This window comes from Thalassophryne amazonica, chromosome 4 (genome assembly GCF_902500255.1).
Source record: "Thalassophryne amazonica chromosome 4, fThaAma1.1, whole genome shotgun sequence".
Lineage (NCBI taxonomy): Eukaryota > Metazoa > Chordata > Actinopteri > Batrachoidiformes > Batrachoididae > Thalassophryne > Thalassophryne amazonica.
The window spans coordinates 3,054,109-3,073,922 of record NC_047106.1 but is presented as its reverse complement, the minus strand read 5'-3'; the positions used below and the strand labels follow the sequence as shown (position 1 = coordinate 3,073,922).

Below are 19,814 nucleotides of genomic sequence, written 5' to 3'. Positions count from 1 at the left end.
GCATTTATTTCCTCTAGGCTGGACTATTGTAATTCATTATTATCAGGTTGTCCTAAAAGTTCCCTAAAAAGCCTTCAGTTAATTCAAAATGCTGCAGCTAGAGTACTGACGGGGACTAGAAGGAGAGAGCATATCTCACCCATATTGGCCTCTCTTCATTGGCTTCCTGTTAATTCTAGAATAGAATTTAAAATTCTTCTTCTTACTTATAAGGTTTTGAATAATCAGGTCCCGTCTTATCTTAGGGACCTCGTAGTACCATATCACCCCAATAGAGCGCTTCGCTCTCAGACTGCAGGCTTACTTGTAGTTCCTAGGGTTTGTAAGAGTAGAATGGGAGGCAGAGCCTTCAGCTTTCAGGCTCCTCTCCTGTGGAACCAGCTCCCAATTCAGATCAGGGAGACAGACACCCTCTCTACTTTTAAGATTAGGCTTAAAACTTTCCTTTTTGCTAAAGCTTATAGTTAGGGCTGGATCAGGTGACCCTGAACCATCCCTTAGTTATGCTGCTATAGACGTAGACTGCTGGGGGGTTCCCATGATGCACTGTTTCTTTCTCTTTTTGCTCTGTATGCACCACTCTGCATTTAATCATTAGTGATTGATCTCTGCTCCCCTCCACAGCATGTCTTTTTCTTGGTTCTCTCCCTCAGCCCCAACCAGTCCCAGCAGAAGACTGCCCCTCCCTGAGCCTGGTTCTGCTGGAGGTTTCTTCCTGTTAAAAGGGAGTTTTTCCTTCCCACTGTAGCCAAGTGCTTGCTCACAGGGGGTCGTTTTGACCGTTGGGGTTTTACATAATTATTGTATGGCCTTGCCTTACAATATAAAGCGCCTTGGGGCAACTGTTTGTTGTGATTTGGCGCTATATAAAAAAATTGATTGATTGATTGAATATGGGTGAGATATGCTCTCTCCTTCTAGTCCCCGTCAGTATTCTAGCTGCAGCATTTTGAATTAACTGAAGGCTTTTCAGGGAACGTTTAGGACAACCTGATAATAATGAATTACAATAGTCCAGCCTAGAGGAAATAAATGCATGAATTAGTTTTTCAGCATCACTCTGAGACAAGACCTTTCTAATTTTAGAGATATTGCGCAAATGCAAAAAAGCAGTCCTACATATTTGTTTAATATGCGCATTGAATGACATATCCTGATCAAAAATGACTCCAAGATTTCTCACAGTATTACTAGAGGTGAGGGTAATGCCATCCAGAGTAAGGATCTGGTTAGACACCATGTTTCTAAGATTTGTAGGGCCAAGTACAATAACTTCAGTTTTATCTGAGTTTAAAAGCAGGAAATTAGAGGTCATCCATGTCCTTATGTCTGTAAGACAATCCTGCAGTTTAGCTAATTGGTGTGTGTCCTCTGGCTTCATGGATAGATAAAGCTGGGTATCATCTGCGTAACAATGAAAATTTAAGCAATGCCGTCTAATAATACTGCCTAAGGGAAACATGTATAAATTGAATAAAATTGGTCCTAGCACAGAACCTTGTGGAACTCCATAATCAACCTTAGTCTGTGAAGAAGATTCCCCATTTACATGAACAAATTGTAATCTATTAGATAAATATGATTAAACCACCGCAGCGCAGTGCCTTTAATACCTATGGCATGCTCTAATCTCTGTAATAAAATTTTATGGTCAACAGTATCAAAAGCAGCACTGAGGTCTAACAGAACAAGCACAGAGATGAGTCCACTGTCTGAGGCCATAAGAAGATCATTTGTAACCTTCACTAATGCTGTTTCTGTACTATGATGAATTCTAAAACCTGACTGAAACTCTTCAAATAGACCATTCCTCTGCAGATGATCAGTTAGCTGTTTTACAACTACCCTTTCAAGAATTTTTGAGAGAAAAGGAAGGTTGGAGATTGGCCTATAATTAGCTAAGATAGCTGGGTCAAGTGATGGCTTTTTAAGTAATGGTTTAATTACTGCCACCTTAAAAGCCTGTGGTACATAGCCAACTAATAAAGATAGACTGATCATATTTAAGATCGAAGCATTAAATAATGGTAGGGCTTCCTTGAGCAGCCTGGTAGGAATGGGGTCTAATAGACATGTTGATGGTTTGGATGAAGTAACTAATGAAAATAACTCAGACAGAACAATCTGAGAGAAAGAGTCTAACCAAATACCGGCATCACTGAAAGCAGCCAAAGATAACGATACGTCTTTGGGATGGTTATGAGTAATTTTTTCTCTAATAGTTAAAATTTTATTAGCAAAGAAAGTCATGAAGTCTTTACTAGTTAAAGTTAAAGGAATACTCGGCTCAATAGAGCTCTGACTCTTTGTCAGCCTGGCTACAGTGCTGAAAAGAAACCTGGGGTTCTTATTTTCTTCAATTAGTGATGAGTAGTAAGATGTCCTAGCTTTACGGAGGGCTTTTTTTATAGAGCAACAGACTCTTTTTCCAGGCTAAGTGAAGATCTTCTAAATTAGTGAAACGCCATTTCCTCTCCAACTTACGGGTTATCTGCTTTAAGCTGCGAGTTTGTGAGTTATAGCACGGAGTCAGGCACTTCTGATTTAAAGCTCTCTTTTTCAGAGGAGCTACAGCATCCAAAGTTGTCTTCAATGAGGATGTAAAACTATCGACGAGATAATCTGTCTCACTCACAGAGTTTAGGTAGCTACTCTGCACTGTGTTGGTATATGGCACTGAAGAACATAACAAAGAAGGAATCATATCCTTAAACCTAGTTACAGTGCTTTCTGAAAGACTTCTAGTGTAATGAAACTTATTCCCCACTGCTGGGTAGTCCATCGGAGTAAATGTAAATGTTATTAAGAAATGATCAGACAGAAGGGGGTTTTCATGGAATACTGTTAGGTCTGCAGTTCTGCCATTGCCATGTAAAACTATTGACGAGATACTCTATCTCACTTACAGAGTTTAGGTAGCTACTCTGCACTGTGTTGGTATATGGCATTAGGGAACATAAAGAAGGAATCATATCCTTAAACCTAGTTACAGTGCTTTCTGAAAGACTTCTAGTGTAATGAAACTTATTCCCCACTGCAGGGTAGTCCATCGGAGTAAATGTAAATGTTATTAAGAAATGATCAGACAGAAGGGAGTTTTCAGGGAATACTGTTAAGGCTTCAATTTCCATACCATAAGTCAGAACAAGATCTAAGATATGATTAAAGTGGTGGGTGGACTCATTTACTTTTTGAGCAAAGCCAATAGAGTCTAATAATAGATTAAATGCAGTGTTGAGGCTGTCATTCTCAGCATTTGTGTGGATGTTAAAATCGCCCACTATAATTATCTTATCTGAGCTAAGCACTAAGTCAGACAAAAGGTCCGAAAATTCACAGAGAAACTCACAGTAACGACCAGGTGGACGATAGATAATAACAAATAAAACTGTTTTTTGGGACTTCCAATTTGGATGGACAAGACTAAGAGTCAAGCTTTCAAATGAATTAAAGCTCTGTCTAGGTTTTTGATTAATTAATAAGCTGGAATGGAAGATTGCTGCTAATCCTCCGCCCCGGCCCGTGCTACGAGCGTTCTGACAGTTAGTGTGACTCGGGGGTGTTGACTCATTTAAACTAACATATTCATCCTGCTGTAACCAGGTTTCTGTTAGGCAGAATAAATCAATATGTTGATCAATTATTATATCATTTACTAACAGGGACTTAGAAGAGAGAGACCTAATGTTTAATAGACCACATTTAACTGTTTTAGTCTGTGGTGCAGTTGAAGGTGCTATATTATTTTTTCTTTTTGAATTTTTATGCTTAAATAGATTTTTGCTGGTTATTGGTGGTCTGGGAGCAGGCACCGTCTCTACGGGGATGGGGTAATAAGGGGATGGCAGGGGGAGAGAAGCTGCAGAGAGGTGTGTAAGACTACAACTCTGCTTCCTGGTCCCAACCCTGGATAGTCACGGTTTGGAGGATTTAAGAAAATTGGCCAGATTTCTAGAAATGAGAGCTGCTCCATCCAAAGTGGGATGGATGCCGTCTCTCCTAACAAGACCAGGTTTTCCCCAGAAAAAATGCATCTGAAGTCACGTAGAGACATTTTAGTACATTTCAGTACATTTCCACCAAAACAGTTAACATTCTGTTTGTGGAAAGGTAGGGGAAACCGGGCACAGCGGATCAAAAATGTTGTTTTGTGGCAGCATAAACACATCATGCAGAGGTTGAGGTCATTCTATTTTGGATTTAATACAGCAGGTTATTGTTTATAAGGCTGTGTTATTTTTGTCTCCCCAAGTGTAATTTACAGGTGTTTAAAATTGATTTTAAAATTTTTGATTCACTGTGCCCATGGACACTAATTCATGGGGCACAGTGAATCAACTTAGAATATAAGGAAAAAACACATGATTATAAAGATTTCTTCAAAATTATTAAATATATACTGATGCATATAGAAACTATAACCCAGCAAACCAGCTATGTGATGTGTGAGTGTGGGGAAGACATAACACATGCTCATCAGTTGGACGGGGTAGTCTTCTAACTAAGAACAAGTTTTTGGGCCACCTTTCCTCTGTTGTGAGAAATAAATACAAAGACACTGACATCCACAAAATTTACTTTTGACAGGAAAAGAAACTCACTTTACTTGCCACTTAGTTTTACCCTTAATATGTCCAAAAAATAAAACACTAATTTATAAGTGGGTGTCTTTATGCATAAAAATATTGCATAACTGCTGCAAATATATACAGTCAGGAAAATAAGTATTTGAACACCCTGCGATTTTGCAAGTTCTCCCACTTAGAAATCATGGAGGGGTCTGAAATTTTCATCTTAGGTGCATGTCCACTGTGAGAGACATAATCTAAAAAAAAAAAGAAAATCTGGAAATAAGTATTTGAACACCTGTGAAAATCAATGTTAATATTTGGTACAGTAGCCTTTGTTTGTAATTACAGAGGTCAAATGTTTCCTGTAGTTTTTCACCAGGTTTTCACACACTGCAGCAGGGATTTTGGTCCATTTCTCCGTACAGATCTTCTCTAGATCTTTCAGGTTTGGAGTTTCAGCTCCCTCCTAAGATTTTCTATTGAGTTCAGGTCTGGAGACTGGCCAGGCCACTCCAGGACCTTGAAGTGCTTCTTACGGAGCCCCTCCTTAGTTGCCCTGGCTGTGTGTTTGGGGTCATTGTCATGCTGGAAGACCCAGCCATGACCCATCTTCAATGCTCTTACTGAGGGAAGGAGGTTGTTTACCAAAATCTCACGATACATGACCCCATCCATCCTCCCTTCAATATGGTGCAGTCGTCCTGTCCCCTTTGCAGAAGAGCACCCCCAAAGTATGATGTTTCCACCCCCATGCTTCATGGTTGGGATGGTTTTCTTGGGGTTGTTCTCATCCTCTAAACATGGTAAGTGGAGTTGATTCCAAAAAGCTCTATTCTGGTCTCATCTGACCACATGACCTTCTCCCATGCCTCCTCTGGATCATCCAGATGGTCACTGGTGAACTTCAAACGGGCCTGGATGTGCTGGCTTGAGCAGGGCGACCTTGCTGCCCTGCAGGATTTTAAACCATGACAGCATCATGTGTTACTAATGTAATCTTTGTGACTGTGGTCCCGGCTCTCTTCAGGTCATTGACCAGGTCTTCCTGTGTTGATCTATCAATGCATTCCAAATCTGCAAAAATTCACGTGCGTATTTGTGCTATCATACCATAGCGGAACAGGCACAAGGGGACAGACAGGGGGACATACGCAGAGATACAGACACAGGGAGATGGACACAGGGGACAGACGCAGAGATACAGACACAGGGAGATGGACACAGGGGGACAGACGCAGAGATACAGACACAGGGAGATAGACACGGGACAAACGCAGAGATACAGACACAGGGAGATGGACACAGGGGGACAGACGCAGAGATACAGACACAGGGAGATGGACACAGGGGGACAGACGCAGAGATACAGACACAGGGAGATAGACACGGGGACAGACGCAGAGATACAGACACAGGGAGATGGACACAGGGGGACATACGCAGAGATACAGACACAGGGAGATGGACAAGGGGGACATAAACAGAGATACAGACACAGGGACATGGACAGAGGGGGACATATGCAGAGATACAGACACGGGGACAGACGCAGAGATACAGACACAGGGAGATGGACAGAGGGGGACATACGCAGTGGGACAGAGACAGGGGGACAGACGCAGAGATACAGACACAGGGAGATGGACACAGGGGCACAGACGCAGGGGGACAGAGACAGGGAGATGGACACAGGGGGACAGACGCAGGGGGACAGAGACAGGGAGATGGACACAGGGGCACAGACACAGGGGGACAGAGACAGGGAGATGGACACAGGGGGACAGACGCAGGGGGACAGAGACAGGGAGATGGACACAGGGGCACAGACGCATGGGGACAGAGACAGGGAGATGGACACAGGGGCACAGACGCAGGGGGACAGAGACAGGGACCTGCTGACAGGAGCGAGGAGAAAAAAACAAAACAGAGACATTATTCTAAAAATCGATTTTTGAACATTTTAAATGTGGTCAATTTTATATCTTGTGTCCAGCCTTGATTTTGTGTCAGAACGGATGTAGTGAAGGAGAACTTTAATCCCTGTGAGTGGACAATAATTTTAGGGGGAGACTTTTACTAAAATGTTTGTCTTTGATGTCTGTACAATAAAAAGTCAAAATTAAGTCTAATTTTCCAGATAACTCAGCTGAAGATAGAAAACAATCCGTTTGCCAAAGGGTTCCGAGGCAGTGAAGAAGGAGACCTGCGAGTTTCAAGACTAACGGGGTACGTACACAAGCTGGATCGTAAATCTGGTTTAGTTAGTTTAGTTTAGGTGAGTTATGTGATCAGGAATTAAAGTGTAAACGTGAAAAAGTAACTGTGGTGCTCGTCCTACGGATTAGGAAAGATTATCCGGTGATTTCCAAGAACATGGTCCGCCAGAGGCTGATCTCCTCACACAGTCACCTGACAGAAAAACTTGGATCTGGAGTTCTGACCGGACATCCTGAAGTCCTCTATGACAGCGCCGTTTCTTTGTCCAACTTGGAGCCTCAGGACCCGACGTCCAGCCACCTCCCTCAGGCCAGAGAGACCGGACTGCTGTACCACTGCTTCAAACGCAGAGGTGCGTCTTCATCACATCTACTAGCCACATGTACGCATCATCAGCGAGACGCCACCGCTACAATGTCAAAGTCTGAGTAAAAGACATTTGACGTTTAATCATCAACCTTCTTACTGCGGCAAACACCAAACTCAATACATTTTATTTATACATCAACAAATTACAACATAAATCAGTTGCTGCACACGAGGACGGTCATGAGCTGACCCAGCCCATGAGCAAGCACGTCAGCCCCTGACCTCTGATTAGGTCTTATGGCATGAAAATAACCTCTGCTTAAAAAACCTGATGTGCTGAAAGACTGTGACGGACAGTAAAGGTAGAAATGTGACACGATGGGTTTCCTCTTTATGTACAACTGCCAAAATAAACACGATCCCTTTATCTGCTGCAGTACCCAAATTAACCACAGGGGTCCAAAGTGATCATTACTCCTTTATCTGCTGCAGTACCCAAATTAACCACAGGGGTCCAAAGTGATCATTACTCCTTTATCTGCTGCAGTACCCAAATTAACCACAGGGGTCCAAAGTGATCATTACTCCTTTATCTGCTGCAGTACCCAAATTAACCACAGGGGTCCAAAGTGATCATTACTCCTTTATCTGCTGCAGTACCCAAATTAACCACAGGGGTCCAAAGTGATCATTACTTCTTTATCTGCTGCAGTACCCAAATTAACCACAGGGGTCCAAAGTGATCATTACTCCTTTATCTGCTGCAGTACCCAAATTAACCACAGGGGTCCAAAGTGATCATTACTCCTTTATCTGCTGCAGTACCCAAATTAACCACAGGGGTCCAAAGTGATCATTACTCCTTTATCTGCTGCAGTACCCAAATTAACCACAGGGGTCCAAAGTGATCATTACTTCTTTATCTGCTGCAGTACCCAAATTAACCACAGGGGTCCAAAGTGATCATTACTCCTTTATCTGCTGCAGTACCCAAATTAACCACAGGGGTCCAAAGTGATCATTACTCCTTTATCTGCTGCAGTACCCAAATTAACCACAGGGGTCCAAAGTGATCATTACTCCTTTATCTGCTGCAGTACCCAAATTAACCACAGGGGTCCAAAGTGATCATTACTCCTTTATCTGCTGCAGTACCCAAATTAACCACAGGGGTCCAAAGTGATCATTACTCCTTTATCTGCTGCAGTACCCAAATTAACCACAGGGGTCCAAAGTGATCATTACTCCTTTATCTGCTGCAGTACCCAAATTAACCACAGGGGTCCAAAGTGATCATTACTCCTTTATCTGCTGCAGTACCCAAATTAACCACAGGGGTCCAAAGTGATCATTACTCCTTTACCTGCTGCAGTACCCAAATTAACCACAGGGGTCCAAAGTGATCATTACTCCTTTATCTGCTGCAGTACCCAAATTAACCTTCTTCTTTTGGCTGCTGTCCTGTCTTTTTGTTAGTGCCACTGTCTCTAAGCCGTCCAACATGCAAGCCGTCCAGCTGGTCTCACTACTGTCTTGTAGACTTTCTCCTTCACTCTTTCTGATATCCTTTGGTCACAAATCACTCCTGCCACCTTTCTCCACCCACTCCACCCTGCCTGCACTCTCTTCTTCACCTCTCTACCACACTCTCCATTACTTTGAACAGTTGACCCCAAATATTTAAACTCATCTACTTTCACCAGAATTGGCTGGACTACAGTGCTGGATAATTTGGGGAAATTTACTGGGTCAAAATAAAGTGGAAAAGTGGAAGAAGGCATCCAGAGCTGAAGCCATTGTTCTATTGATAACAAAAAGCTTATTGATAATGAAAGCTGTGTTGATAATGGACATCTGATTGATAGTGTCTTACTGATGTCACCGGCCTCTACAGAATCTGACTGTCTTATTGATGCAGGGAGATCATTCCACAGAACATGGGTACAATAAGCGAAAGCTCTGTGACCCACAGACTTTTTATTCACCCTGTGAACACAGAGCCTGGGCCGGTACGTAAGGTTTAATTAGGTCATCTAAGTAGGGAGGTGCCAGTCCATGAACAGTTTTATAGACTAGTAGCAGAACCTTAAAATCTGATCTCACTGGGACAGGAAGCCAGTGAAGAGACACCAAAATGGGTGTAATGTGGTCAAACTTTCTGCTTCCCGTCAAAAGTCTGCTGCTGCCAGACTTTTGACGCAGACTTTTGACAGAAAGTTTTACTTTTGGTTTGTTGCGCTGTCACTTTTCTGCTTGTCTTCTTCCAAGGCACCTTCTGTTGTCTTAATATTAGTATTTAATCACTAAAATTAGGTCCTCGTGAGTCTAGTCCTTTGTTATAATCAATCGTACACCTCTTGTGTGTAGCTACTTCTGGATTTAATCCTTCATGTCTCTGCACTTCTGCCATTGACTGACTGAGCATCTTTCAAAAAGTGCCCCATTTCCTGTGTCCTCTGCCAGATCATCATGGCTCTGTCCCGCTTTCTCGCACCTCCTATTGTTTCCCTGTGAGTATTCCCATTGTTAGCTATTCTCGTGTTTTTGACCATTGCTACATGTCTCAGCTTGAGTTTTGTTTAACGTCGTAAAAGCACTGTAGCTATTTTGTCCTCAAATCTACAGTATTCCTACGTGAACATCATAGTGCTCCACTTAATTCCATGTTTAGACTTTTGCTATGTATTCTGACCTCCGAGTTTGCTTAACATCTCATGGACATGGTCACCTTAATTGGACAGCGTCTGTCTTACTGACCTGCTGTTCGAGTCCTGTAAATCCCTCCTGTGGTGCCCTTGCTGTTGCTGTTTTTGGACTACCCTTGGCTTTTCCACCCTTTGCCTTGAACATTATTTATCCACCCATAATGTCCTTGGACACGCGATTGCCGATTATCCCATTTTGTTGTTCACCAACCTTTAGCCGATCTTGCTAAGTACTGGACTCTTTTGTTGTCACACCTGCTGAACTCAGAACTCTGCCCTGTTTTTGCATCCTGTGTTAAAAGTAGGCCCATCAGGAGAGTGCTGATCCCTGGTTTCTGCGGCATGAAGTGAATAGTACATGGCACAGCTAGGTGGACAGAGATAATGCAGATTGTTCAAGGACACGTCGCATAAGCAGGATTTGAACCCAGGTCTAAATTTTGGCAGACCAGCTCCTGATCCACTGAACTTCCTGCTCTGCAAAACCTGCTAAGTCCAGCAATTAACAACTCAACATCACTTGACGTTGTCCTTCACCATTAGCGGGTTCACAGCCTGGTCTCATGATGACTGATAATGTTTTATTGATAAATTTGATGTCATACAATTAAATAATCAATCTGTGGACCCATAACTGTCCAGATTCCTTTAACTCCTTTAAGACTTTACCGGTTTTTGGACTCGTGAGAATGTTTTGACGTCATTCCACAGCCTCTGAAGGTTTACAGTGACTCTGAGTTTCCAGCACGTTTTGCTGAAAACGCCACCAGAAAGATTCGCTAATGGCAGAGAGAAAACAAGCATTTAACACTACAGAAATTCTATAATACATGCATTCATGGTAAATGTCCACCGGGGTGAGCTACTCCACCTCAAGAACCTCGGGACATGATGACGAGCACTCTGTTGTTTATAGTAGTGGATAGCAGCAAACAAACAAACAAACAAATTGCAAATATAAATAAATCTACAATCTGTGGCCGGGTTTGCTCCATTAATGCTGGAGCTAACATGCTAGTAATTAGCAGTGGAAGCAATGAATGAGGCCAGAGAAACGTGGATCATGTATTAATGTAGACACGCCCACTCACGTATGTAGACACGCCCACATTTTGACCAATCACAGGTCAAGAATGAAAAGTAGAAACTATCAAAGCCAAAGCTTTGCTTTGGGGCAAAAAGAAGCAGAACAACAAGAGTCTTTAATTCTTAGTTCTTCACTGAATTCTCCGTCTGTGAAGAAAATTGTGAAAGAAGAAACAAAACCTTCTGAGCTGCTTTTAGGTTTTACAAAGTTCTCTTTTTACTTTGCAGTTAACGCCCAACACCTGGACCTGGGATGTAAGCGCCCGTATCTGGAGGCATCCGCTCCGGGTTCAGAGGACCATTATTTCCGTTCACCACCTTCTTACGAGTCTCCCCTGCTGTCCCATCCATACCGCGCTGAGGCCATCACCTCCAGAGAAGCCTGTATGTACAGCGGTGTGGAAGCAGAGCCTGGATCCAGGTCAGAAGACTCTGAGGACCTGACCAGTTCCCCTTCAATAAACTGCAACATGTGGGCCACGATGCCGTCATATCCTCGCTACAACATGGAAGGACCGTACCAGTCCTTCACAGCACACTTCACCAACACCGCCGCCGTCACCTCCGTGGTTCCACACCCAGTGCCCTCGATGGCATCATGGCCACAGGCAGATTTAGGGGTCTACAGCCCCATTTCAGGCCAGCGATCTCTGCCCATCATACCGCTGTCGCCGTCCACACCATCCTGCTCTCCAGTTGTTGCAGGATCGAGAGAAAGAGCTGCAGCCCAACCAGCTGTGTACCACAAAAAACCAGGATCACCGCTCCGGCCCCAGAGAGAGCTCTCTGCCTATCCTGTCCAAGGTACCATATCCATCAGAGATCCAAACTATCAGTACAGTAACACAGGAAGTCCCTGGACCGAGAGCTGACCCATGAAGGAACCGGTCCTCAGTTCCAGGGTTCCCCATGTCAAACCATTAAAGTTCAGTAACTGTCCCAGACACACGCATGTGCTGGACAGCAGCGGTTCACAGGCGCAGACATGTTCCATGTGCACTATAAAGCTGTTTAGTCACATTTTAATGCAAAGTTAGATGCTGCCTGAAGGTCAAAGGGCGCGAGAAGCCCGCAGAGGTCACAATTCAACGCCAATTTACTCCAACAGCAGTTTGATGACGAATTAACGAGTCGTCCGTTCTGCTCGCGTCCATCACGTCGATAAACATCAAGGTGTAGAATTCAGAATTCTAACTAAAAACAGGTGGAATCAAACCCGACTCGATGAGTGACGGTCGTCAGGTCAAATGTGAGCGCATGCGTCACCACGCCCACCGCATCACGGACCAGTCCCTAAATCCACGTCAAAATACACTTCAAAGGTTTTATGATTCACAGCAATTACACATAATGAACAAAAAAGAAACCATAACATCGATCCAGGTTTTGAGGGTTCATTGCAAACTTCACTGCTGAGATCGAACTTCAGACTGACGCAGTCACACAGCAGAGCTTATATTGTCCTGAAGCCAAACAGACATTCACCAAAGACTACAGACCGGTCCAGGATACAGACTACAGACCGGTCCAGGATACAGACTACAGACCGTTCCGGGATACAGACTACAGACCGGTCCAGGATACAGACTACAGACCGTTCCGGGATACAGACTACAGACCGGTCCAGGATACAGACTACAGACCGTTCCGGGATACAGACTACAGACTGTTCCGGGATACAGACTACAGACCGGTCCGGGATACAAACTACAGACCGGTCCAGGATACAGACTACAGACCGGTCTGGGATACAGACTAAAGACCGGTCCGGGATACAGACTAAAGACCGGTCCGGGATACAAACTACAGACGGGTCCAGGATACAGACTACAGACCGGTCTGGGATACAGACTACAGATGGGCCCAGGATACAGACTACAGACTGGTCTGGGATACGAACTACAGACTGGTCCAGGATACAGACTACAGACCGGTCTGGGATACAAACTACAGACGGGTCCAGGATATAGACTACAGACCGGTCTGGGATACAAACTACAGACGGGTCCAGGATAGAGACTACAGACCGGTCCGGGATACAAACTACAGACGGGTCCTGGATACAGACTACAGACCGGTCTGGGATACGAACTACAGACCGGTCTGGGATACAGACTACAGACCGGTCTGGGATACAAACTACAGACCGGTCCAGGATACAGACTATAGACCGGTCTGGGATACAAACTACAGACCAGTCCGGGATACAGACTACAGACCGGTCCGGGATACAGACTACAGACCGGTACGGGATACAGACTACAGACCAGTCCAGGATACAGACTACAGACCGGTACGGGATACAGACTACAGACCAGTCCAGGATACAGACTACAGAACGTCCGGGATACAGACTACAGACTGGTCCAGGATACAGACTACAGACCGGTCTGGTTTTCAGACTACAGACTGGTCCAGGTTTCGGACTATAGACCGGTCCAGGATACGGACTACAAATCGTTCCAGGTTTCAGACTATAGACCGATCCAGGATATGGACTACACACTGGTCCAGGATACAGAATAGTCCAAAATGTCGAGACAGTCTGTTCAAAGGCTACGGTTAAAACTAGCCAGCTAATCCTACGGTTTTCAAGCTAAAACTAGCCAGGTAGCTATGGCGACCAAATCTTTCATTTCAGTCAGCTGGTTTGAAACCAGAAAATGCACTGAGTTTTTTTTATTAACCGCCCATAGATACAACATAACTACAGACCTTTCCGGGATACAGACTACAGACCGGCGAGGATAACGTTTATGAGCATAGATGAGGGAAAGACGTTCCTCTCGTCCAATCAGATGTTTGTTTTATTGAAGGTGTTTTTGGGGATATAAATGTTTTGTGAAAATCAATGTGGCTTCATCGCTGGCAGTAAAACGCTTTCTGCTGAACTCATTAACGTTTGCTAAAATATCAGTTTAGCGCATCATCAATAACAGACGGTGATGATGTCATCATCAGAAATGCTTAGATAATGATGTCATTTGCTTGCAGTAGGTGATGGAATGTTTTAGTCGAAACACGTTGTTTGTGGTTAACGTAACAGAGTTCGGTCCCTCTGGATCCGAACAGTAACATCCTCAGTTAACGACCGCTCGTGCTCGGTCAGGAAGAGCATCCGGCGTTAAATTGGTGCCAAATCAACACATGGCTCCGTATCGGAACCACTGCAATGACCCTGAGCAACAACGGGAAAAGTCAAAGGAAGATTATTTTCTTTTTTTGTGTTTATTTTCTGTTGTAAACATTAAAAAAATGTCTTTAGACTCAATAAACATAAAGAACCAACATGTTGTTAAAGTTATTAATTCTAAAACTGTCTGAGGTGCCTCAGAGTGCCACAGATTTGAACATTTTGTGAGACGATCTACTGGACCAGTAGATCCAGTAGATCGTGTCCCTCTAGCTGCCACCTTATCGTGGTGGGGGAGTTTGCGTACCCGGATGATCCTAGGAGCTATGTTGTCGGGGGCTTTGTGCTCCCTGTAGGGTCTCCCAAGGCAAACAGGTCCTAGGTGATGGGTCAGACTAAGGGCAGCTCAGAACCTCCATGACCAGTGAAAGATCAAGGACTGAGACGTCGCCCGGTATGGCGGAGCCGGGGTCCCACCCTGGAGCCAGGCCTGGGGTTGGGGCTCGCGCCTTAGCCCATGGGGCCCGGCCGGGCTCAGCCCGAAGGAGCAACATGGGCCCGCCCTCCTGTGGGTTCACCATCTGCAGAGGGGGCCATGGGGGTCGGGTGCAGAGAGGATTGGGTGGAGGTCGAGGGCGGGTGGCCCGGCGGCCCGGTCCATGCTCACAGCCCCTGGCTGTTGGGGCGTGGAATGTCACCTCGCTGGGGGGCAAGGAGCCTGAGCTTGTGCAGGAGGTTGAGAGATACCGACTAGAGATAGTCGGGCTCACCTCCACGCACAGCATGGGCTCTGGTACCCAACTCCTGGAGAGGGGCTGGACACTTCATTTTTCTGGCGTTGCCCACGGGGAGAGGCAGAGAGCTGGGGTTGCATTGCTTATTGCTCCCCACCTCAGTCGCCATGTGTTGGAGTTCACTCCGGTGAATGAGAGGGTCGCGTCCCTATGCCTTCGGGTCAGGGACAGGTCTCTCACCATTGTCTCGGCCTATGGGCCGAGTGGCAGTGCAGAGTACCCGACCTTCCTGGAGTCCCTGGGAGGGGTACTAGATAGCACTCCGACTGGGGACTCCATTGTTCTCCTGGGGGATTTCAACGCCCACGTGGGCGGCAACAGTGAGACCTGGAGGGGGGTGATCGGGAAGCACGGCCTCCCTGATCTGAACCCGAGTGGTGTTCAGTTGTTGGACTTCTGTGCTAGTCACAGTTTGTCCATCACAAACACCATGTTCGAGCACAAGGGTGTCCATAAGTGCATGTGGCACCAGGACACATCTGACATTCGGCCACGTGTACGAGTGTCCGGACGTGTGTTCGGACACTCGGGTAAAGAGAGGGGCAGAGCTGTCGACCGATCACCACCTGGTGGTGAGTTGGATCCGCTGGGAGGGGAGGAAGCCGGTCAGACCTGGCAGGCCCAAACGTATCGTGAGGGTCTGCTGGGAACGACTGGTGGAACCCTCTGTCAGGGAGGTCTTCAACTCCCACCGCCGGGAGAGCTTCTCCCAGATCCCGGGGGAGGTTGGAGACATGGAGTCCGACTGGACCATGTTCTCCACCTCCATTGTTGATGCGGCCGCTCGTAGCTGTGGTCGCAAGATCTCTGGTGCCTGTCATGGTGGCAATCCCCGAACCCGGTGGTGGACACCGGAAGTAAGGGATGCCGTCAAGCTGAAGAAGGAGTCATACTTATCTTTGTTGGTAGGTGGGACCCCAGAGGCAGCTGACAGGTACTGGCAGGCCAAGCGTGCCGCAGCCTGTGTGGTTGCAGAGGCAAAAACTCTGGTCTGGGAGGAGTTCGGGGAGGCTATGGAGGAGGACTATCGGTCAGCCTCGAAGAGATTCTGGCAAACTGTCCGACGCCTCAGGAGGTGGAAGCAGCTGATGTTGTTGGGCGGTGGAAGGAGTACTTCGAGGATCTCCTCAATCCCATCGTCACGTCTTCCGAAGAGGAAGCAGAGACTGGGGACCCAGAGGCGGACTCATCCATTACCCAGGCAGAAGTCACCGAGGTGGTTAGAAAGCTCCTCGGTGGCAAGGCTCCTGGGGTGGATGAAATCCGTCCTGAGTACCTTAAGTCTCTGGATGTTGTGAGACTGTCTTGGCTGACACGCCTCTGCAACATCGCATGGCGATCGGGGACAGTGCCTCTGGATTGGCAGACCGGGGTGGTGGTCCCTCTGTTTAAGAAGGGGGACCGGAGGGTGTGTTCCAACTATAGTGGGATCACACTCCTCAGCCTCCCCGGTAAGGTCTATTCCAGAGTAATGGAGAGGAGAATTCGACCGATGGTCGAACCTCGGATTCAGGAGGAGCAGTGTGGTTTTCGTCCTGGTCGCAGCACACTGGACCAGCTCTACACTCTCCATCGGGTGCTCGAGGGTTCATGGGAGTTCACCCAACCAGTCCACATGTGTTTTGTGGATCTGGAGAAGGTGTTCAACCGTGTCCCTCGGGGCACCCTGTGGGGGGTGCTCCGGGAGTACGGGGTCCTTTGCTAAGGGCTATCCGGTCCCTGTACGACCACAGCAGGAGCTTGGTTCGCATTGCCGGTAGTAAGTCAAACCTGTTTCCAGTGCACGTTGGCCTCCACCAGGGCTGCCCTTTGTCACCGGTTCTGTTCATTATTTTTATGGACAGAATTTCTAGGCACAGCCAGGGTGTAGAGGGGGTCTGGTTTGGGAACCACAGAATCTCATCTCTGCTGTTTGTGGACAATGTGGTTCTGTTGGCTTCGTCAAATCAGGACCTTCAGCGTGCACTGGGGTGGTTTGCAGTCGAGTGTGAGGCGTCCGGGATGAAAATCAGCAGCTCCAAATCCGAGGCCATGGTTCTCGACCGGAAAAAGGTGCTTTGCCCTTAAGTATCTCGGGGTCTTGTTCACGAGTGAGGGACGGATGGAGCGTGAGATCGATAGACGGATCGGGTCGCTGTATTGGACCGTCGTGGTGAAGAGAGAGCTGAGTTGGGGGGCAAAGCTCTCGATTTACCGATCGATCTACGTTCCGATCCTCACCTATGGTCATGAGATTTGGCTCATGACCGAAAGAACGAGATCGCGGGTACAAGTGGCCGAGATGAGTTTCCTCCACAGGGTGGCTGGGCGCTCCCTTAGAGATAGGGTGAGGAGCTCGGTCACTTGGGAGGAGCTTGGAGTCGAGCCGCTGCTCCTCCACATCGAAAGGAGTCAGTTGAGGTGGCTCGGACATCTTTTCCGGATGCCCCCTGGATGCCTCGCTGGAGAGGTGTTCCGGGCACGTCCCATTGGGAGGAGGCCCTGGGGAAGACCCAGGACACGCTGGAAGGATTACATCTCTCGGCTGGCTTGGAAACGCCTTGGGGTTCCCCCGGAGGAGCTGGGGGAGGTGTGTGTGGATCGGGAGGTCTGGGTGGCTTTGCTTGAGCTGCTGCCCCCGCGACCCGACTCCGGATAAAGCGTAAGAAAATGGATGGATGGATGGATCTACTGGACACAGAGGAGTTAGTTAAACTCAGCGGGTGATCTGGACCTGCCTTTGGATCTTTGTGTCCTTGAACCCACTTTATGATGTCACAGTAGGAACAGGAAGTGTGAATGGGGTCGATGCTTCTTAAAAGAACTAAATATTTAAAATATTTTTAGTCACAGTTTTAAACCAGAGTTTATGAAGTTGAAGGACTTTGAAGTGGTTGCCGTGGTTACTGCTGGACAGAACGGGGAGGTGTGAGCGTACTGTGAGTGCCAGAGCAGGAAGGTGGAGACGGCAGACGGCGTCTCTGTCTCGCTCACGGTGCTCATTAGATCCTGAATTATGGCCACGGCTCAGATCTGCTTCATATCACAACCACTTCTCACGAAAGCAGGCTCCGCCCACAGACACCAGTCATCAACAAATCATCTTCAGGGCACCTGACACACAGAGGTCAGAGGTCAGAATCAGCCGTCACACAGTGATCCAGCTGTCAATCAAAACATGATGTCAATCAATCACCAATAGATGATCTTTAAAACCAAAATAAACAGATCAGCTGAAGGTGTGTGTGTGTGTGTGTGTGTTCATACACACTTGTTCTTAATGTGACTGTAAGGAGGCGGAGCTTGTGTGTTGTGTCTGTCTTAAGTTTATGTTGAGTTTGTTTTGGGGTCGGAGACAAACTGATAACGTTCTGGTGCTGATGTCAGACACGCCGAGCTCCTGCTCGAGGGTCATCCTTCAGAATGACGACAGTCATGATGATGTTTTACTCATAATCACACCCTAAAGTGATTTTAGTTTATTCTTAAAGCATAAAAAATGATTTTAATTAAACAGTTATTCAACAACTCAAATAAGAAAATGGTCAAAAGTCAAGAATCAGTGTTTTGTTTTTTCGTAAAATCTGAGGTTTCTTATTTTTCTTTAATCTTCCTCAAATTATCGGTCCACACGGGTCAGAAACAGAGCACAGACGTATCTGACCCCATCTGAAAACCAAAAAACACTACAAATAAAAAATTAAAAACTGTGTCATATTTCTTTGATATTATTTTTAAACATACGGCACATTTCATATAAAGTGTTATCATTCGAGGCGCCTCAGCAGCTCTGTTAAAGGCGGCATGGTGACCAAGCGGTTAGTGTGCTGATTTTCAGAGCAGATGGTTCCCGGTTCTCCAATAACCGGTGTAAAAGTTGTGCCAAATCAACACACAGGTCCATACTCTGCTGTGGCGCCCCCAAGTGACAAAAGGGTGAAGCTGAAAGAACGTTATGTACATCGAAAACTCATTCAGCGATAATTTCAAACCTGTTTATGACGCGGCTATTTGTCACGTCAGGTGATCCCTTTGTGAGGTCACAAACCTAAACAGATGTTGACGACCTCAGGATAAAGACAGAAACACTAATTTGGATTAATTAGAGCTCATTTGTTAATGAGTGCAGAGCAGGTGGTTGAGTGGATCAGGAGCCGGCCTGCAGGTATGCAGACCTGGGTTCAAATCCCACTTACACAATCGGTCCGTGTCCTTTTGGACAAGACACTTAATCTGCATCATCTCAGTCCATCCAGCTGTAAATGGTACCGTCCTTAGCCCGGGGGAGTGACCTGTGTCAGACCGGCGTCTCACCCGCTTCATGCTCTGGAATTCAGAGATGAGCACCGACAGGCGTCAGGGCTGATACCATACAGGACTGACTTCTTCTTCTCCGTCTGTTAATTTGTGGTCATCCTGTGTGTATTTGGAGTTTTTATACATTTAATCTATAGAATATCAGAAACCCACATTAAACACACATCACGACTTTGTAGAATCTAATGAGACATCTGCAAATGTACATTTAGTTCAAAACCCAAATTTGGGAGCATGAGCTGATGTCCTGCTTCACCACATCCAGCACATGATGGAATCACTCTGGATACTGGATGGCAATCACCCAGGCAGACAACCAGGTCAACCACACCTCTAAAGTAACCATCAATCTGCTGCAACCAGGTAGAATGTGGATCCTGAGCCAGGTGAAATGTGTCCTGAGCCTCTGGGGTCCTCAACCCTGAGACACCTGTGTGCTGGATTACAACCAGAGAAACACACCACATGGACTCAATGTGGTGTCTGATGGTCCCTCACAGTGTCGGTGATCCTCCTCATCTGAGTCTCACTCAGTAACCATTCTTCAAATAACAACCAGACAGGAAGCACCAGGACCCTAAAGACTTGGACCTTCATTCTCCTGCAAAGATACCAGCATCACCAAACACCTCTCACCTAAGTTCTTCCTGATTCTCCTCCAGAGTAGGAGAGGAAGCCTCAGCATTGCTGCAACAAGGCTTCA

At 46.3% G+C, this 19,814-nt stretch overlaps 1 protein-coding gene across 1 annotated transcript in view; it reads left to right on the top strand.

Moving 5' to 3' along the window:
- Nucleotides 1-11,760, top strand: part of tbx4 (T-box transcription factor 4) — a 56,650-nt gene extending 44,890 nt beyond the window's left edge. The window contains exons 6-8 of the mRNA XM_034168882.1: nucleotides 6,709-6,797; nucleotides 6,917-7,140; nucleotides 11,117-11,760. Coding sequence (XP_034024773.1) covers nucleotides 6,709-6,797; nucleotides 6,917-7,140; nucleotides 11,117-11,760 — 957 coding nt within the window. The remainder of the gene's footprint in view (nucleotides 1-6,708; nucleotides 6,798-6,916; nucleotides 7,141-11,116) is intronic.
- Nucleotides 11,761-19,814: the final 8,054 nt, after the last annotated feature.